The sequence below is a fragment of the Aotus nancymaae genome, unplaced genomic scaffold (assembly GCF_030222135.1).
Source record: "Aotus nancymaae isolate 86718 unplaced genomic scaffold, 86718_ANA_hifiasm-v0.15.2.pri h1tg000040l, whole genome shotgun sequence".
NCBI classification, from domain to species: domain Eukaryota; kingdom Metazoa; phylum Chordata; class Mammalia; order Primates; family Aotidae; genus Aotus; species Aotus nancymaae.
In genome coordinates, this window is record NW_026988454.1 from 73,559,078 (window position 1) to 73,581,595 (window position 22,518).

Sequence of the window (22,518 nt, forward strand, 5' to 3'; positions counted from 1 at the left end):
ATGTCAGAAATTTTGGTGAAATGTCTTTTGTTGATTTACTGGAAAAGCAATTCAGTTAGTAACCTATGAGCTGGATCCTATGTTACCTATAGAAGCTTGCAGATAATACCTATACGCCAGCAGACTGAAGTAGGCTGTTAAAACTGCTGTGAATCAGGTGATGTGGAAGCAAGTTCACTGTTCCAAGGAGCACTCTGCATAATGAAATTCCTGGGCTGACTGCACAATAAGTGCTTTGCTTCATCACAGTCATGCTTTCTTACATCATTACAGTTAAATTTCCAGGCACCAAAACCTACATTGACCCTGAAACCTATGAGGACCCAAATAGAGCTGTCCATCAATTCGCCAAGGAGCTAGATGCCTCCTGTATTAAAATTGAGCGTGTGATTGGTGCAGGTAAGGCTATTGTAGCTTCCTTGTTCAGCTGTTCCATTTAGCCAAGATCGAAAGTCATACATCATAATGACAGGCAAATAATTATCCCTCAAGTATAGTACTTTTGCATTTACCTGAACTGTTGGAAGCAGTGAGGCTGTCCTTGTTTATGAAATCTTATGAAAAAATGTGAAAAACTAGCATGTGGCACAAAAAATTCCATATAGTTTTGGTTTTCTGTTGGATTTTTAAGATATTGTTCTATTAAAAGCTATTTTACAATAGTTCTGTCCTATCATTTAAGAAATGACTTAGTATTTTTAAAAGATCAGAAATTTCTGGAATTTTGCTGGGCATTTACTTGATTTACTGTCTTCTTACAAAACTTTCATTTTTATCTTTTTTCTTGTATGTGTAGGTATTAGCCATTGTACTTTAAATTCATGTAGAAAATTAATGTGTGTGAATTATTTAAAGGAAATATTATTTTCTATTTGTATGTATTTTTATAATAATTATGCATTTCTGAATCTAATTCCCTTAAATCCAGTAGACATAATGCATATAAATTCCAGATTTAAATCTTTAATAAATATTTTCTCCTCAAACTTAAAAGGCATAGCAATGTTTAGAATTTGCTAATGTGTCCTCATGCTTTAGTAGGTAGTCTAGGTTATATATTAATATATTATGTATAATAATTTTAAATATATATAATATACAATAGCATAATTCAAATATAAATGTTGACCCTGAGTGTTGGGTAACTCAACTGAAAAATAGTAGCCTGTTTAACAAACAGTTTAGGAAAGCATGTAAAGGAGTTAAAGGCTTTCTTGAAGGAGTTCTGAATTGTATCTTCAAGTTTTAATTTCATTTATGCCATTATTTTCATAAACAACTTTTTTGTCTAGGAATTAGACTCCCCTATCTATGGGAATGTGTTCAGTGTAACTTACAGGTCTGTGCCAAGTATTTTATGAAAATATTTTAAAATGCTTAAAATAATTTACTAATAAAGAAAAATAATTCAATATATTTACTTTTAAAAGAAAATTAAAATATTTAGAAACTGAAATATGCCTGCTTGTTCTGTTACATCAGGAGAATTTGGTGAAGTCTGCAGTGGCCGTTTGAAACTTCCAGGGAAAAGAGATGTTGCAGTAGCCATAAAAACCCTGAAAGTTGGTTACACAGAAAAACAAAGGAGAGACTTTCTATGTGAAGCAAGCATCATGGGGCAGTTTGACCACCCAAATGTTGTCCATTTGGAAGGGGTTGTCACAAGAGGTAGATACTGGTTATATCTTTATTTTATCAAATATACTGATTGTCAGAAATTGGTATTATGTATATAATAAAACAATCAAATTATGAAATATGTTGCATAATCTAAATGAATGTATTTTCTTGTCATGTAACTAATCAAAAAAATCTTCCTTTATGTTATCACCTCAAGGAAAACAAAAACAGAAAAAAATGAATGCCAGATTAGAGTTGAAGACTTTGATAGATGGAATGACTGATAAATGTTTTTAATTTCTCTTCAAGAGCCATGATAATTATACAATATAGTCTTTACATTTTACATAAAGTGTAATTTTCTTTGAGTTTTACTCACAAAGCAGGAGTCAGAAGAACACATTGACTTTTATTTATATGGTTTAATTTTATGAATCATGACCATATTCCAAGCAGATATATAATGACTTTTTGAGCTTAGCAGCAACGCTAAAAACATTAGAAATGCTCAAACATTCATTCTTTCAAAAGAGCACTATGTGTTTTATTGGGACATGAGAAAGGAAATTATCCTAAAGTTCAGGTTATGGCTTCTGAAACTTTTTTTTTTTTTTTTTTTTTTTTAGGGAAACCAGTCATGATTGTAATAGAATTCATGGAGAATGGAGCCCTAGATGCATTTCTCAGGGTAAATACCAATGTTATCCACTTATTCTAAATATGCTATGCTTGCTACCAATATAATTTTATGAACTTTTTTTGCAATGTAAAATGAGAACATTGTAAAATAGTAAGAGGTTAGAAAATTGTCTTCAAAAATCAGATTAATAATCAGAGTTCAAGACTAGATTAAAATAGAATATTTTGAGCATTTAAGTGATACAATGTGGTCAAGAAATGGTTTCTGTTAATATTACTGCCTGAGGTATGGAGGATACCTGAAGCCCTTAGTTTGAATTCATGGTATAAAACAACATATATAATTGTAAATGAAATATAGAGATACATGGAAAAGACTAAAAGGTGAGATAACCATTCTGTGTTGACACTATGATCACAATTCTGCTCTGTAGAACCATTTCTATTTTATTGTTAGGTGAACACCAAGCATTAAATGTATGATTATTAACATTATTTTTCAAATTAATGGTATGTGATTTATTTGTAAATGACATAGAAATCCAAAATAATAAGCATAGATAATTTACTGTCAGCGGCTTTTCAACTAAGAATATGAGCATGTGAACATTTTTACAAATGGCAAAGAGAAAATAATCTAAAGAAAAAGAGAACATGCAAAGTTATTTAATATAATCTAGAATCATATTTAACCCAGACATATAAACAATCATAAGATTTAGAGAAACTTTTATTGCAGCAGCACCATGATATAAGTATCGACTAGGAGATTCATCAACTCAGACTAGCATCCTTCCTGCAGCATGTTTATATTCAGCTGGAATAATTTGGGGGTTAAAATGGGTTAGAAATATGCAGTGGGCAGTCTGATTGCAAATAGTTCTCAATCCCATTTGCTAAGAACATCTGTCCTAGAGAATCCTTGTTATAAGTAATGCTCCTATTGGTAGCAAAACAAAGAAAAATGAAATGAAAACAAAGCCACTACAATCACTTTCTACATCTTAATTTCTCTTCATTTTGGCTTAAATATATCCCCCCTTTCTCTTTTTTAGCATTTAGAGGAAAATATACCTTATTTTATGTGTATTTATTTATATAACTTTATATTATTTAGACTTTTTTGGCATATAGGGAAACACTTAGCTGTTGGTATTTTTTTAGATATTCCATTTCCACACTTAAAAATTAGCATATACTTTTGGACTTGTGTAATCTCAAACTGTTATTAGTTAATATTTTTTAAAATTAATATAAATAACCACATAATTGCCATAATTCTTTTATTTGGCTATCAGCTAAATGAGCATGTTATGATTTTTTTCCCCACAGGTATCCATATTATATAAAAAAATTAACAATTCCTGTTATGCAATAGTAAATAACTAGCATGCAGATATTTTTCGTGGTTATTTTTGTCCCTTTTAACGTATGCAGTTAACTGGGCTTTTATTTTTGTCTCCTGCAGAAACATGATGGGCAATTTACAGTCATTCAGTTAGTAGGAATGCTGAGAGGAATTGCTGCTGGAATGAGATATTTGGCTGATATGGGATATGTTCACAGGGACCTTGCAGCTCGCAATATTCTTGTCAACAGCAATCTCGTTTGTAAAGTGTCAGATTTTGGCCTGTCCCGAGTTATAGAGGATGATCCAGAAGCTGTCTATACAACTACTGTAAGAAAAAGTCATTTACTGCACTTCTTCACGTTCTTAAGATTTTTCTACCAGGAAAGCAAGGTCTAATGATGTAAAACTAAACAGAAGAAATGAAGTAGGTTGAGCTAAGCATTTTGAGGTTGCTGTTTTTTTGTTTTTTGTTTTTCTGGAAGAATCATTATTTTTACAATATATTTAGGCTGAGAAGGAAAGTGATGATAATATGACTATCTTACATTGGGAGATTCATATAAATAGAACATAGTTGCATACAACAACATCTAGTTACTATCATTCATATTTGTAGAAAACTATAATCACATTTTAAATATTTATAAGAATATTTAATTTTTAATTAAATAATTAATTTAATTTAATTAAATAATAGAATAATTAATATTTAATTTAAACATTAATTGTGCTAATCCTGATAACTTTTGTGAGATTAGAAAAAAAGAAAGCATGAGATTTATTTAAATTATCTATATTTTATTCCATTTTCATAGTAATTTTGCCTAATTTGTCTTTGTTGTTGTTGTTGTTATTGAGATAGAGTTTTGCTCTTGTTGCCCAGGCTGGAGTGCAATGGCACAATCTTGCTCACTGCAGCCTCTGCCTCCCAGGTTCAAGCAATGCTCCTGCCTCAGCCGCCTGAGTAGCCAGTATAACAGGCTCCCACCACCACTACGCCCAGCAAATGTTTTTGTATTTTTAGTAGTGATGGAGTTTCACCATGTTGGCCAGGCTGGGTCTCGAACTCCTGGCCTCAGATGATCCACCACCTCGGCCTCCCAAAGTGCTGGGATTACAGGTGTGACTGCACCTGGCCTATCATTGCTTTTTCAATATACTCTAGTCCTAACACCACACATAGCTCATTCAGTTGAGATGCCTTGTAAACTTGAATGGAGGAAACTTGTAATGGGATTCTAAAAATCAGATTAGTAACTTTAAATACACTTAGAGATTCAAGATGGGTAGACCTGATGCTGCTGAACTTCCAACCAAAAATGCACATATGTATTTATGATATTGCCATAAATGATATATAAGTTATTATACATATTTAAAATGTTCATTTCTTTTTATAACAGGGTGGAAAAATTCCAGTAAGGTGGACAGCACCCGAAGCCATCCAGTACCGGAAGTTCACATCAGCCAGTGATGTATGGAGCTATGGAATAGTCATGTGGGAAGTTATGTCTTATGGAGAAAGACCTTATTGGGACATGTCAAATCAAGATGTAGGTGTTACATTTATTTAAACTAAAAGGATTTAATACGTTAATATTCACTATTACTGGAACATGTAGGTAAAGACTCACTAAGAGTCTTTTAAAGAATTATAAAATAATTCTTTAGCTAAATATAATACAAAAATATGTAAAAATAAAATGATAAGAATTATAAAAATACAGTTTTCCACAATTGCTACCACAAATTACCACACTAATTGCCATAAATTAGTGGTTCTACTAATTTTATTATTTTGGCTTTCATTTTGAATGATCACTTTCTCTTTTTATAATACAAGTTCTATGGACAAAATAGAAGCTTACTAATGATATTTCCACGTTAGTAAAGATAATATTTCCATGCTTGCACAGCTGGTGTGGGAGCATCACATGAGTAAAAGAACCATTTGTGGAAAGGAAGGAAGTTGTTATGTTTTGTTTTGTCTTTGATGCTTCTTTGTCTTTTAGTGTTCTAAGAAAATTTATTTAAATTATCTACTGTTGATTGGTTTAACTAAATTTTAGTTTCATGGGACAATCTAGATTTTGTGATCAATATTAGTAAATGTTTCATAGTGATACTTTAGAATTTAATCACAATGAGAATATCCTTGGAAATTCATTTTAAAAGGTATATTTTTAAATGTATATACCCTTTGCCATGAGGACATACTAAGACATAAAACTTACTGTTGTTCATTGAGAAATGAAACTGATGGTAGTTCATGTGATGGTAAACATCTCACACCAAGAGACCATTTATCAAACAATGTGACAAAAGTACAGAAAAAAAAAATGCTTTTATTAGGTTGAGTTTTATAAAATTGCCATTTAGTTCCGCCTGTTGAAATGTGAATGAAATTTAGGTAACTGTAGAGCCAGTATGAAATCTAGGACTGTATCCTGGATTGTACTAGAAATCTGAAGGATACCTTGGTTCAAGCTGATGAGCAAATTCTCTAAGGAAGCATACTGGAAAGTTGAGAGGTTAAGGTTTAGCAAGGTGTAGGGAGACCAATCAAATGGATTCACTTTTCTATAACAGAGATGCAGTACACTTGTGGTAATTAGAAATGAAGATGTAGGTTTGGACAGATTGTTGTAGGAGTTTTTTGAAGAGTCTGGAAATTATACTAGTGCAGATTCTTGGAGTGTGGAGTAAAAAAATAAGTAGTGCTTAAGGAAAGTCTACACTGCCGGTTAGAACAAGGATGTGACTAGCAAACTGGTTTGCAGTAGTTAAAGCTTGAGGTATAAACAGAGATAGCAATAGAAGCTGACTACCGCAGTTACATCTGAGTTATTTTTTTAAAAAGAGATCATGCAAATTGTTATATTAAATCAGTAACTTTGATTTGAACTTTAGAATTTCCCATATCAAGTTGCTATGGGTTTTAAAACTTACAATAGTTATTTTTAGACAACTAACATGTAGACTGTTTTATATGTTGTTGATAAGGTAATTTTTGATACTTTACCTACAGATTTTTGCATTACCAGAAAAGTTCCCAGTCTGAAAAGAGGAAGGCTTTATATCAGTTACATCTTTTGATAGTTTGAATTGGATGATGGCATAAAACTTTTTCATTTGCTTTTTGTTTTGCTTTTGTTTTTCAAAGATAAAAATCTAAATGATGAGTCTGTTTGGCAGAAGCAAAGTTGTTAATATTTGACAGATCTCAGTGTCAAAGATTTCATGGACTGTCAGAATTTGGACAAACAAATCCTTAGGGCAGAGAAAGAGAAATATTTACATTCCCTAGACACTCAGTGGAGTTTCATTTCTTTTGACACCTTCCTTCTGTACTGGATGCAAACATAAAAGGACTGACAGGACTGACAAATTCAGAGTTTACTTAACTTCCAAAAACAAATAATGGAAATGGTTAAGAAAAAAAATTAATATATCCAATCTTAAATTTTGAAATGTCTTAAGTATTGTTTTTTGTTTTTCTTAAAAATGAACATCATGAATATAGCCTGACTATACCAAGGATTAATAGTTTATTAGTCAAATGACATAATAGTGTCTATTGTGCCGTTTAGTTCTACCCTAAAATATTTGGCACCATCTTTCATTTTTTTTTATTTAGAAGGTATAAAATAATTGAAAAATTTGGACACAGGTTTGTTTAGTAGTGAGAGATTATCTAGATAGGTCAGTTTGTACAGTGAAATTGATATTCATATTATTCTTCTTAGATAATATTCATTATTTCATAATTATGTCAGTAAAGTGCTATTTGAGCAATTATATGTTTAATTTTTGATATGCAAATGGAGAAAAATTGGATAATGTAGGATAATGATTTCCATTCTGAGATAAAATTTTCTAGATAAAAGCTTTTTTACTAGGACTCTGTGGTAGGAGTTCATGAAGAGACTTAGATCTGTGAACCCCCAATACATGGGAAAACTGTTGTTTATGTGTGAATATATTACTTTTTTCTGGGAAGGATGCCTTCATCAGATTTTCAGTGGTATTCATTGTTTTTTAATTATCCTAGATGGATGTATGAAGTGAATCAATTAACTTTACATTATTTAAATTTAGTTGCTAGGAATTTGTCAGGGATTTTAGAAAGACCTCAAATTTTAAATGCCTCAGATTTTAAAAGATTTTTTACAAGACCCTAGAATACAAGATGCAAATTGATGGTTACATTTCTAAGTAAGTCCACACAGTTCCAGGCTGAATGCTAGATAAGGTGAGGTTTTTGTAACCTGAAGAGACACAAATAGTGATGTAGAAGCTCATGAGTGAGAGAGGTCTGGACTATCTGGACACTTTATGTAACTCTGGACAAGGCAGTGAACAAGCAAAACCTAGGAAAAATTAATATACATATGCATGACCAGAACCATACTCAAATAGGTTATCCCTTAGTTAACTCTTGAATGGGCATTCATTCTATTTTAATGTGTGTATTATTTTCTTAAATGTTAACTGAAATGAAGTCAGATTCAGTTATTTGCAATTAAAACCAAGAGGTGAAGCTTTCCAAATAAATTTCCAACTTTCATTCTTCTAAAAAAATCTACAGAAATTTAGCTCCTTCCATTAATGACTTTTCAAAGAAAAATCTTTATGTTTGTAAATGTAGTCAAATATAAGAAATATTGTGGAAATTGAAAATATCCTTTTGGTTTTCATAGCAGCTGTCTTTTAATTGAATTTATATCTTGATTCCTCCAAATCAAATTTTTACCCTCAAGTTATGAAATTTGAAGATTTTTAATACATAGATTTTTTTTCTTCTAGTAGTATTCTTTCTTACATTAGTATTGTAATATATTGTAATATAAGAAAAATACTACTAGCATAAAAAGAATAAAATCTATGTAGTAAATTTAGTATCTTAATAATTAACATAAGAAAAAAGTATTTAAAAAAACGCTTAATATAAGAAAGTATCTTTTTCCTATATAAAGCTAGGCCAATAAATTGTTAATTATCCTAGTAGGTAGATATTAGGATATTTAAAAATTTAAGCTTTCATAAAGGTATGAGACATAAAGATAATTCCTTAAAGTCATATATGAAAAGTTATTTAAGAGCTTTGAAAACATAATGTACTCCAAGTAAGTGTAGTCTCAGCTAAATTGTGAGACTTCATGTTTTTTTTAAAGTCACTACTGATTTATATTTTTCATGTTATGATAGAAACAAAATTATGATGTTGTTTTATGTAAAACTTTACCATAGTCCCGTAAGTCAAGTCCAACATATTTAATTGCATAAAATTTGGATCGTGTTATTGAGGTTAATGAAATGAAAATGAGCATTGAGCAAAGGACAGAAGCCAATCATGTCATATCCCATTTTGAGTTATTACAGGCTCATTAATGGGATCTATTGTGTTCCTTTTTTTCTTAATTTCAGTGGTCATACCGTAATAATATCGAAACATTTCTCAGTAACTTTTGTTTTTATTTCCAGTATTGTTTTACAGCATTTGCCGAAGAATTGGTCCCTGTTGTGTCCCAGAGATCTTTTAAAAAATGTAATTTACCCAAATCACTTCCGGTTCCTCTGGGAACTGTTTAGATGTAGAATTGGTTATGAATTTTTTTTTTTTTTGAATTTTATTAGAATACTAAGGCTAATACAAGGAGTTTCTAGTAATTTCACAAAAATATATTTTAAATGAATTCAGTGAGCAATTACATAATCCTCTAAGAAGTGGAGGGTCAGCAATCCTACCTCTGTTCATTGCTTTTCCAAGAATATCTATTTGAAGACCGTACCTATTGTTGCATTGGAAATATAATGCCATTCTTAATAGCATGGGCTCTGGTCCAGTAGCCTATGTCAGATTCTGTCTTTTCTACCAACAGCTACGTGATACTGACCAGCTTTTCCTTTTATTTCTGTGTGCCACACATTCTTTATCTCTAGAATCAGTGTAATAATGATACTTAATCTAATAAGGTTTTTGTAAGAATCAAATAAGATAATTCAAGTTTAAAATCATGCCAATCATATTGTAAGCGTTTAATAAATATTAACAATGATTATTAGTTGCATCTTCAACAGAGAAACTGTTTTACTGCTAGGTTAATAAATGAAAACTGCAGAACCTCAAGGTTCAGTTTGTGCCTAAATTAGCTACTATTGTCTGGTTTCCTTTCAAAGGGTGTATCTTGGATTGTGCCAAACTGCTCTATAAAGGTCGAAGAGTTGCCAGCAAGTACCTTAAGTGTTTATGTCCATAGGGGTGTGACTATTAATGAGAGTGTTAAAGTACCAATATCTCTTATTTTGAATGTTATATCTTGGTATTCCTTTATAAATATGTAAACCACAGTATCTTTGAATATAGCTTAGAGTTTCACTTTGAAGTGAGATCAGTGTTGTTTATCTGCAACAACAATAGGAATCACTAAATTTCTGTAATGCAGTAAGACAACTACTACAGAGGTTCATTAACTCATTTTTGTAATAATTCTTTAATGCTTCTATGTTCACTGGTATAAATACTTAAGAATATATTGTGTTGAAAGCTAATGAATCAAGAATTGTAAGTGTTCTTCTGAAAGCTTGGAGTACTATTGAAGAGTATTATGTCAAGAGGGCATGATAAGATTTAAATTTACATTTTAAAACATTATTTGGAGGGAAAGAAAAAAGGAAAGATCACTCTACTTATATTATTTCTTTCAGGACACCCGAAGATAAGCTATAAGCAGGGAAATAAGTTAGGAGATGGTGGGAAATAATGAGGACTGAATGAATGTTAGGAGTATTAGAATGGAGTCATGTCAAATCAGAAATAAACTGCACATGTTTAAATAGATGCAGCCTCAAATACAAAAAAGCTAGTCATTTTTCAATGAAACAATCATACCCCCAATTGCTTATTGTATGGTCACTTGGAATATTCAAAATGTTAGAAGTTATTAATTTATTTATTCACAGCTTGACCTTCTATTTAAATAATTTAGGTTTCTAAAAGTACATTACTTTTACTTTTATCCACATTCTTTTTATATTTTATTGCACTTTGGGTTCTGGGTTACATGTGCAGAACATGCAGGATTGTTGCATAGATACATACATAGCAAGGTGGTTTGCTGCCTCCAGCCCCCCATCACCTATATCTGGCATTTCTCCCCATGTTATCCCTCCCCAACTCCCCACCCCCAACTAGCCCTCCCATAGTGCCCCCTGCAACAGATTCCAATGTGTGGTGCTTCCCTCCCTGTGTCCATGTGTTCTTATTGTTCAACACCTGCCTGTGAGTGAGGACATGCAGTGTTTGATTTTCTGTTCTTGTGTCAGTTTGCTGATAATGATGGTTTCCAGATTCATCCATGTCCCTACAAAGGACACAAACTCATTGTTTTTTATGGCTGCCTAGTATTCCATGGTATAATTGTACCACATTTTCTTTGTCCAGTCTATCATCGAAGGGCATTTGGGTTGGTTCCAAGTCTTTGCTATTGTAAACAGTGCCACAGTGAACATACATGTGCATGTGTCTTTATAATAGAATGATTTATAATCCTTTGGATATATACACAGTAATGGGATTGCTGGGTCAAATGGAATTTCTATTTCTAGGTCCTTGAGGAATCGCCACACTGTCTTCCACAATGGTTGAACTAATTTACACTCCCACCAACAGTGTAAAAGTGTTCCTATTTCTCCACATCCTCTCCAGCATCTGTTGTCTCCAGATTTTTTAATGATCACCATTCTAACTGGCATGAGGTGATATCTCAATGTGGTTTTGATTTGCATTTCTCTATTGACCAGTGATGATGAGCATTTTTTCATATGTTTGTTGGCCTCATATATGTCTTCTTTTGAAAAGCATCTGTTCATATCCTTCACCCACTTTTGAATGGGTTTTTTTTTTTCTTGTAAATCTGTTTTAGTTCTTTGTAGATTCTGGATATTAGCCCTTTGTCAGGTGGGTAGATTGCAAAAATTTTTTACCATTCTGTTGGTTGCCAGATCACTCTAATGATCGTTTCCTTTGCTGTGCATAAGCTCTGGAGTTTAATTAGATCCCATTTGTCTATTTTGGCTTTTGTTGCCAATGCTTTTGGTATTTTAGTCATGAAATCTTTGCCTATACCTGTTTACTGAATGGTTTTGCCTAGGTTTTCTTCTAGGGTTTTTATGGTGTTAGGTCTTATGTTTAAATCTTTAATCCATCTGGAGTTAATTTTAGTGTAAGGTGTCAGGAAGGGATCCAGTTTCTGCTTTCTGCATATAGCTAGCCAGTTTTCCCACCACCATTTTTAAACAGGGAACCTTTTCCCCATTGCTTGTTTTTGTCAGGTTTGTCAAAGATCAGATGGTTGTAGATGTGTGGCGTTGCCTGTGAGGCCTCTGTTCTGTTCCATTGGTCTATATCTCTGTTTTGGTATCAGTACCATGCTGTTTTGATTACTGTAGCCTTGTAGCATAGTTTGAAGTCAGGTAGCATGATGCCTCCAGCTTTGTTCTTCTTGCTTAGAATTGACTTGGGATTGTGGGCTCTCTTTTGATTCCATATGAAGTTTAAAGTGGTTTTTTCCAGTTCTGTGAAGAGGGTCATAGGTAACATGATGGGGATAGTGTTGAATCTATAATTTACTTTGGGCAGTATGGCCATTTTCTCAATATTGATTCTTCCTAACCATGAGCATGGAATGCTTTTCCATCTGTTTGTGTCCTCTCTTATTTCCTTGAGCAGTGGTTTGTAGTTCTCCTTGAAGAAGTCCTTTACATGCTTTGTTAGTTGTATTCCTAGGTATTTTATTCTCTTTGTAGCAATTGTTAATGGCAGTTCGTTCTTGATTTGGCTCTCTTTTAGTCTGTTATTGGTGTATAGGAATGCTTGTGATTTCTGCACATTGATTTTGTATTCTGAGACTTTGTTTAAGTTGCTTATCAGTTTCAGGAGATTTTGGGCTGAGACGATGAAGTCTTCTAAATATACAATCATGTTGTCTGCAAATAGAGACAAGTTGACTTCCTCCTTTCCTAATTGAATACCCTTTATTTCTATAACATAGCATTTTCTAATTCAAGTACAGTGCTATTAGTGGAATATTGTGCAAAACCACCTGAAATCTTTTGCATTTAAAATGATTTTTAAAAAATATAATTTCTCAGCCAGGTGTAGTGGCTTATGCTTGTAATCCCAGCACTTTTGGAGGCTGAGGTGGGTGGATGAGGAGGTCAGGAATTTAAGACCAGCCTGGTCAAGATGATGAAACCTCGTCTCTACTAATAATACAACAATTAGACAGGCGTGCTGGTGGGCATCTGTAATCCCTGCTACTTGCAAGGCTAAGGCAGGGAATTGCTTGAACCAGGGAGGCGGAGGTGGTGGAGATCGTGCCAGTGCACTCCAGCCTGGACAGCAGAGTGAGGCTTCATCTCAAGTAAAAAATTATATATACATATATATGTGTGTATGTATATGTATGTGTATATATATGTGTGTGTATATATATTTTATATATCTATAAAATCTCCTATACTTATAAATTTGTGATCTTTACAGAGTTACCATTTGGTATGTTTGTTTGATGTATAGCTTCCAACAGGGATATTTTAGAGGAATGTTTGCAGTGATACCCAACATTTGTAATTATAGGATCATAAAAGGAAATTTTTAAGTTCTGTCATATGACCTCCATTGCATTCAGTACCAACATTGATTAAGGTCACTGAAGGCCAAGGTGTTTTCTCCATAATTGTTGTTCAAAATGAAGCACTTAAAGAAACACCTCAGTGTGAAACTTTGTAAAGACTTAATTATGAAATAATTACTCCATCACTTCAGGGAGATGTATATATAGAGAGAGCGATATAAATGTGGATATAGATATGGAAAAATACTTTCTCTAGTATTTGAGCATATATCGTATTCAGGAAGTAGTCATCAGAAAGTGGTGACTAATTGTGTGTATAAACGGATGTGAGGCAGAAGGATCAGGTGAGCCCTGGAGTTCAAGGCTGCAGTGAGCTGGGATTGTGCCGCTGCACTCCAGCCTGGATGACAGAGCAAGACTCTGTCTTTAAGAAAAAAAAAAAAAAAATGAGAGAGAGAGAGAATCAAAGAGTCTGCGACACTTTTCAGCTTTCTGACTGGGACTGTAAGTGCGGTTAATTGAATAGTAAAAGATTAGGATGGGAGGTGATACATTCAGTTTTAAATATATAGAGTGAAGGTAACTATGGAAAATTCAGATCAAGAGTTTAATAAACTGATGGAAATACAATCTAGTGATTAGAAAAGAGTTTAGTCTTAAATTTTATACTTACATAAATTTTCAAAAGTTACTATAACAAAGTCCATCTATTTACTTCTTAAACTTAATTTGACTTAGAGATTTTTCTTAAAGAAAAAATGTACATTTTTATTTTTTTTTCTCTTACACAAAAGAATTTTTCTTTCAAACATTGTTGATGCCAGGTACTGTACTCATTACACCCTATCCTACAACCTTTTACATTTTAAGGTGCTATTTTTGAATGTCAGTATGCATCTTAAGGATGTGTTTCCCTAAAAGTATTAAGGCCATCAACATTTCGTAAAGTCAGCTTTTTGTCTGCCTACCTTTGGCCTTATTTTCTTCAAAAACTCAAAGATACTTTTTTTCTCCCAGAGGGTCATTTTTTCTAACATTTCTACCATTATATCAGTCAGTATCAAATGATTTGTTCTTCCCCCTTGAATACTATTTTTGTGTTTTCCAAGCCCTTCTTATTTCTGCTGTTTGCCTTCTTGTTCTCTTCTATTTGCTGCTCAGATTTGGAACGTTTTTGAGTTTTTAAGATCTATTTTTGCCTTTCATATAAAAATCCCAAGTCTACATGATAAATAATTTTTCTGATTGCCACATACAAATGTTTATAGGGGACTATTTTCATTAACATTCAAATCTTCATATAAACAGTTTTTGTGACTGTTATTAGATATAAATAGGCAGTGGTATGCTGATTAAAAAAAATAAAATAAAAACCAGCTCTCTGGCTGGGAAAGCCCTAGTTTGTAACCCTTCCCACTTTCCTGCTGTAACCTTTCCCCCAGGCTGATTTCAATCTCCCAGTGTGAGATAAGGCGAAAGGATGCCGTCGCCACTCATAAACCAATACAACCTCGTTCCACCACACCACTGTCTTATAACACTAACAGTAAGCTCCATATTATTTAAAAGAATTGTGTGCTTGGTAATATTTTCCATCATAGTACATTCACATTATTTTGATATCCTGTTTAATAGTGAATCATTTTTGGCTGATTCTGGGTAACTCAGTTTCCTTTTACAACTTGCAGAATTTTTAAATGTATGGACCTATATGTATATTCACAATTATATACAAGTAAGATAGTTCCATAACATGTTCCCTTTTGAAAACTTCTGGGATGATGTTAAAAATGTTTCCATCTATTGCATCCTGGATGAACTTAATTGCTGTTCCCTATTGTTGAGTTAACTAGGAAATGTCATCATATCCTGCACTTCACGTATTCCTTAATAACATGCTTAATATTCATGGAAATTTTGGAAAAAAGGAAGTCTTTTGTGAAGCAGTGCGCCTTATTCTTATCTGGATAAATCATTTCGCCTACCAGTAAATTTGTTATTATAATTGAACCTAAATCAGTAATATTTGTAATGTCCTTTTGGCTATTAGGTTATAAAAGCAATAGAAGAAGGTTATCGTTTACCAGCACCCATGGACTGCCCAGCTGGTCTTCACCAGCTCATGTTGGACTGTTGGCAAAAAGAGCGTGCTGAAAGGCCAAAATTTGAACAGATAGTTGGAATTCTAGACAAAATGATTCGAAACCCAAATAGTCTGAAAACTCCCCTGGGAACTTGTAGTAGGTAAGAAATGCCTAAGGGAATGGAATCTGGGAGAAATCAAAATAGTCACATAAACCTTTTATCTCTTCAACCTCACCCCAATGGCAAATTGACTTGTGTGTTGAAGTATAAACTCATATTATATGTATTGTATTTACAGAAGTATTTTTTTCTTTTCAGTTAAGCTTACCTTAATTAGTGTTTAAAAAGAATGTATTAGTTATATTGTATTTTTTTAAGTTATAAATATCACTAGCTGCTTTTGTCAAAAAAACTTTATAAACTGGATTTTTGTGATAAGATAGCAGTTCATATTTTCAGACCAATATTATTATTATTACATGGGTTTTTATTACTGTTGTCCTTGTTTTATGTTATATGCATATTACCTATTTAGTTGTTTTCCTTCAAGTCTTTTAATAAATGATTCAATACTGTTAAAGTTTATAAAAGAAATTCAATGCATGATTAAAGAAGTGTACTCTTTTATTAAAAAGAGTCTATTCATTATTTGCACTTGGCTTGCTTGATTGTAACGCATATTAGTAGTTATTCAGCTTCAGACGCCAGGTAAGTTTGATGCTCTGGTTTATATTGGGAGTAAGTTAGGCACTTGTGGAGATATACTAACTCCCTGGGCATTCACAAGAGTGCCATTAGCAAAGCAGATGCACAGTATCCCTATAGCACACTTGTGATCCTGAACACGTTAGAACACAGGCAACTGTGCATCATTTACTCCCAGTTACTTTTGGAAAAGCAAATGAACAATTATTTACTGATTCCAAATATTGTTGGCTGTACTTTTAAAAACATATGGAGGACGAAACCAGGTGGTCATCACATCTAAATAAAATATAAATTTAGGAGTTTTTAGTTACTGGCCACCTGGATGCTTTAGGATTTTATTAGCATATCTATGTACTTTTTTATTATATACACCAATTAAAACATCCGATTTTGTTTTTTCTACACTAATTTTATATGGGCCAATGCATTACTTCTTTGGTAGTTCATGATAATAATCGCTTTTCTGTTTCATGTTTATCTAGGCCAATAAGCCCTCTTTTGGATCAAAACACTCCGGATTTCACTACCTTTTGTTCAGTTGGAGAATGGCTACAAGCTATTAAGATGGAAAGATATAAAGATAACTTCACGGCAGCTGGCTACAATTCCCTTGAATCAGTAGCCAGGATGACTATTGAGTAAGCTTAAACTCTTAAAATTGTATTTAAGGATTTATTAGGTATAATCCATACCTTATGCATTAGGTTATCTTCTTTATGTTAAAGTAATTTGAATCCCCAAATCAAGAAAAAAAAATATTTCTTTAACAAGTTTTTACTATGTACCAGGCATTACACTAACTAGACCTTTAAACACATTATCTTTTTAACCTTCACAACAACTTTATTAAGTCTATAGTTTTATACCTATTTTGTAGTTAACAAGGCTAAAGTTCAGAAAATTTAACTATTTCCCCTAAGCCAACCTAACTAGTAAGTAATAACTAATATGGCTCCATAGCTGGTGTTCCAAACACCATCCAGTGAGGCTTCCTCTGTAGTTAACATCTGTATTATTTAGATTATATTCACTGGGGAAACTTTCTGCATTACAAAGGAGAATTTCTTTCACCGTGGTTGTATTGAACATGAAAAAATCTCAAAACTTTATACTCAATACTAAATGCATTAGAACATCCAATATGATTATTACTTTCTGAAGAGATCGAAAGAAGTTTAATTCAGTTAACCATAGCTGAAAAGTAAAAGTTTAACTTAGTTTTTGGAAGATGTATGATTGATTGATTATTTTTTAACCTGAAAAAAAAATGACCTGATAAAAGAACTTTTGAAATTGCTATGAACGTGAAGTTAAAAGAACTCACTTTTTCTCTCTGGTTCCGTGACTAATTATGGGGTCCTGGACAATCTAAAAATCTCTGAATCTCAGTTGACTTGGCTGCAGCATGACTTTCATGGGTGACATAGTTCTTCTCAGTCAGTGTATTTGAAAATGGAAAACAATAATCAAGTTTCCATTTGTGAGAAACTATGTACTGTCATTGTTTTTCCAATGAGATGAAGACCAACAATCAAATATTCTTTTCTAATACATGCCAGGAAATGTCATGTACATAAAAATTTAAGTATGTGCATGCTGTCTTGTTCAGTGTCTTGTCCACCTAGTCACTATGTGGGTGGAGTTGGCATTTTACACTTGGGTCCAAAAAGCAATCTGTACCCCTGAAAAAACATGTTTCTTAGTCACTGCAGTGACTAACTGCAGTTCTATAGTTTTACAATATTTTAGTTGCTTGTAAAGACAGAAGCTCAATGTATATAGCTCTTAGGAAAGGCAAAAAAACACAAATTTAATTCTTATTTTAAATTTAATATATTAAACATAGAGATTGTACATTTTAAAAGATTGTTTTTATAACATATAATCAGATTATTGAACTGAATGGAGTAATTATGTAACCAATAATACAGTCAGAACTACCATATGTTAATTAAACTCAGTATGAAATTATGCATGATCATCGATGATTTCCAATTTTTCTACCAGATCCCAGCACATGTTTTCATTATACTATATCCAGCTTCCAGTTAAAGGTTTCTAAACCTCTATTGCGTTTGAGAATACATTTCAAATAACATTTCCTAATCTTTCCTTAAGTTAATAATAGTTTTAAGACTTAAATAATTTCTTATATAAAATATCAAATCACTTTAAAATAAATTGAGAGTAAATTGAGAGCCTTAGCAATTACGTTTTTACAAAGGAGAATGCTGATGTAGGTTACTATTCTGCTCCAATGCCGGAGTATGATCATAATACCCAAGAACACTAAGATAAGATCTGTTTGGCTAAGATAATGTATTTAATGAAACAGTTGATGACAGTTTAGTAGCACATTAATTCTTTGTAAGGTACCTAATAAAAAATGCATTTGTTTTTTTCAGGGATGTGATGAGTTTAGGGATCACACTGGTTGGCCATCAAAAGAAAATCATGAGCAGCATTCAGACTATGAGAGCACAAATGCTACATTTACATGGAACTGGCATTCAAGTGTGATATGCATTTCTCCCTTTTAAGGGAGATTACAAACTGCAAGAGAACAGTACTGGCCTTCACTATATGCATAGAATGCTGCTAGAAGACAGTTGATGATGTCCTGGGTCCTTCCAACAGTGAAGAGAAATTTTAAGAAGCACCTATAGACTTGAACTCCTAAGTGCCACCAGAATACATAAAAAGGGAATTTAGGATCCACCATCGGTGGCCAGGAAAATAGCAGTGACAATAAACAAAGTACTACCTGAAAAACATCCAAACACCTTGAGCTCTCTAACCTCCTTTTTGTCTTATAGACTTTTTAAAATGTACATAAAGAATTTAAGAAAGAATATATTTGTCAAATAAAATCATGATCTTATTGTTAAAATCAATGAAATATTTTCCTTAAATCTGTGATTTCAGACTATTCCTTTTTAAAATCATTTGTGTTTATTCTTCATAAGGACTTTGTTTTAGAAAGTTGTTTATAACTTTGGACCTTTTTAGTGTTAAATCTGTAACACATTACTACACTGGGTACCTTTGAAAGAATCTCAAATTTCAAAAGAAATAGCATGATTGAAGATACATCTCTGTCAGAACATTGGTATCCTTTTTGTGCCATTTTATTCTGTTTAATCAGTGCTGTTTTGATATTGTTTGATAATTGGCAGGTAGTCAAGAAAATGCAAGTTGCCAAGAGCTCTGATATTTTTTAAAAAGAAATTTTTTGTAAAGATCAGACAACACACTATCTTTTCAATGAAAAAAGCAATAATGATCCATAAATACTATAAGGCACTTTTAACAGATTGTTTATAGAGTGATTTTACTAGACAGAATTTAATAAACTCGAATTTTAGGTTTATGGCTATATAAAAAAAGATGAGGCACTTCATCTGAAGAATGTTGGTGAAGGCAAGTCTCTGAAAGCAGAACTAACTATCCAGTGTTATCTAAAATTCAATCTGAGCACATCAAGATTTTTTCAGTCTCGTGACATTAGGAAATTTAGGATAAATAGTTGACATATATTTTATATCCTCTTCTGTTCAATGCAGTCCAAACATGAAAGGAAATAATCTTTTTATATTATAACTCTGAAGCATGATAAAGGGGCAGTTCACAATTTTCACCATTTAAACACAAATTTGCTGCACAGAATATCACCATTGCAGTTCAAAACAAAACAAAAAGTCTTTTATTTGTGAACACTGATGCAAGAAACTTGTTAAATGAAAGGACTCTTTACCCTAGAAGGAAGAGGTGAAGGATCTGGCTTGTTTTTTAAGCTTTATTTATTAAACCGTATTATTTGATTACTGTGTTAGAATTTCATAAGCAATAATTAAATGTGTCTTTATAGATATTGCAGGAATGTATACATATTGTGAGTAATGCTTTCAAAAGTTATGAAAATCATGAACTACCCCAGAATTGAACTGTTGTACTTCCAAAGAGAATTGGGCTGTTTATAATGATTTTAATAGAGAAAGATCCCAGGGATCGGTCATAATTGGTCTTGTTTGATAATGTGGGCATCCACAAACAAACAGATAACAGAAACAAAATCTGTAAATGTTCCTTTGTAAAACTTGTAAATTTTATTTATACTGTCTTGTTTTGTACACACATTTCTCTGTAGTGGGCTCTGAATACATTGAAAATGCACTATATTTTTCTATTTTACTTGCAGAGCATCACAAAAGAACAGGTATTTTCAGTGCTACATAATGTGTTTTCCCACATTTAGGACCAAAGATGGCTACAGAAAAACTCAAATGGATTGCTTCCCAAACCCCTCCCCACCCTTTTTTTTCTTTTAAATCACTGTACAGTGTTATTTGATATTTTAATTTATTTTTTGATTGACTAGAAAAATCATTTTAATTTCACTAAAGTGTTTTTTGTCCCTAAGGAAAAGTAATCTGTAAAAATAATTTTAATTAGCATAATACAGTCACCTAGACACTTCCATTTGTAATCTTTGTAATAGACTGTAAATATATTTTTGGAACTATAACACAATGTGCTTGAGGATTATTTTTCAGTGTCTGCAGTGTATACAAGTGTTTATACTAAGTACAGCACTTTACAATTCTAATCAGTAGCATTGGCCTTTGTGAGAATGAGTGAAAGAGTTTGAGTGAGTGTTCTTAATTCCTTTTGGATTCTAGACTCACTAATAATGAGGTTCTTTTCTTGTTCATAGCTTAAGGTGCTTATTTTTTCTATTAAAATTAAATTAACAAAAAGCCATTCTAGAAATAGAAGACATAGTATGGTACATGCAAATGGTGTCTTTCCTGCTTTTTTCTAGCACTAGATTTATAGTTGAGTAGTCTTTCTTCAGTAGAAGGGCAGAATAAAAGTTTTTTTGAGTTTTTTTCAAAAATGACTTTTTCCTTCAGCAATATACCTCATCTGCCTTAAATTTTTTACAGCTCTTTACAGGGAAAGGGGAGAAGGGATGGGAAAGACACACAGCACAATAGGAAGTGTATGATTACATCACTCTCTCGTTTGTAAGTTTCTTTTCCTAATCAACATTATGATTTTGAAATACATGTATGTGAAACAAATATTAAGAGAAAAAGAATTAACATTGTAATGCTGATTGTAATACTCTCTTCCAGAAAGAGATGAGATGGTATAATGATAAGAATGTACAACTTGCACCTTGAAATCTTTTTTTTTTAAATAAATTAGTGCTCAGGGGAGGAAAAGTAGAGAAAGTGAACGTCAAAAATAGAATTCCAAAATTATAAAAAATGCAAACGGAAATGGCCTCCTTGCTTTAATAGAGCCACCTTTTTTAGAACGCTGTCCTCACACTTGACCTGTGTTTTGCATTCAGTACTGAAATAAAAGTAACTTGTACTACATCTGAATCTAACATTTTCTCAGCAACTGATCTGGGCCTTGTTTACTAGAACTGGTGGTTTATGCTTCTCAGAGCACTATTAGTTGAATCATATTGTATACTTATGTAATCTACATTAGCTAGTACTGTTTAGGACTATATTTTAATTGCTCTTCTTATCCGTGTTTTTAAGACAATTAAAATGGTGTAATTCACCTCTCTTTTTTATTTAGGTAATGCTGATATTCTCCCTTTTGTTTCCTGAGTAGCCTAGAACTATGCTACTCACTGATGTGCATGTTCAAATAAATTACTGATGTGTATTTTTTTGCTATATGTGGAGAAATCATGGGGAACTCGGGGCGAGATGTGCTTTTTGTTGGATGAATTTGTCCCTCCTTGCCTAAGAAATACTACAGGGGTCATCCTTTTATAAGGACAAACTGCTTTTGAACAGTGTCTTCAATGTATCAAGCACAAATAACTCTTTCTTCAACACGAATCATAAGTCTCTTTTTACCAGCTTAAAATAATAAACAAGTCTATTAGACAATGTAAAGAAAATTCTGTCTCCAATCATTGGTGGATTCCTTTATATCCCTTACACTTTCCTTATTTTCCTATGTAATATTACAAGAAGAGATAAAGTTTTATTGAAATAGTTCAGTGGACCAATCAGAATATGAAGAAAAATGAATAGACATTGCTTCCTTTTGTTCTCTTGCACACTAACTTAATTCCACACTAATTATTACAAAATAACAAGATGATGTCTTAAAAGCCACACTGCCAAACATTTTAGTTAAAATCTTTTTTGCTCCTTCCTGAAACTACTATTACATAATACTAACAGTAATACTTGCATGAGAAAGGAAACACTTTGTTGTTGGACGTTCACATATTTTAAACATTTGATATAATTGATCAGCTTGGATTGTTTTTGCATTCAGTCTACTGGATAATGCAAACGTTAAATCAAAAAAAAAAAGGAAAAAGTGGTAAATCTGATTGAATGATTGAGTTGTTTAACATAGAAAGTGACTCAGTGATCATTCTAACTTGCACCTGAAATGATGAAAACTAAGCACTCCCTATCTTAAAACATCACCCTC

The 22,518-nt window shown here is 32.5% G+C and overlaps 1 protein-coding gene across 5 annotated transcripts in view; it reads left to right on the forward strand.

Moving 5' to 3' along the window:
- Nucleotides 1–21,729, forward strand: part of EPHA7 (EPH receptor A7) — a 184,044-nt gene extending 162,315 nt beyond the window's left edge. For 3 of the 5 annotated variants that reach the window (XM_064360827.1, XM_064360829.1, XM_064360831.1), the window contains exons 10-17: nt 274–399; nt 1,483–1,668; nt 2,247–2,308; nt 3,728–3,937; nt 5,014–5,163; nt 15,299–15,492; nt 16,524–16,679; nt 18,447–21,729. In XM_064360827.1, coding sequence (XP_064216897.1) covers nt 274–399; nt 1,483–1,668; nt 2,247–2,308; nt 3,728–3,937; nt 5,014–5,163; nt 15,299–15,492; nt 16,524–16,679; nt 18,447–18,561 — 1,199 coding nt within the window. In that variant the 3' untranslated portion in view covers nt 18,562–21,729. The remainder of the gene's footprint in view (nt 1–273; nt 400–1,482; nt 1,669–2,246; nt 2,309–3,727; nt 3,938–5,013; nt 5,164–15,298; nt 15,493–16,523; nt 16,680–18,446) is intronic. The other 2 variants (XM_064360828.1, XM_064360830.1) reach the window with 1 other exon arrangement.
- Nucleotides 21,730–22,518: the final 789 nt, after the last annotated feature.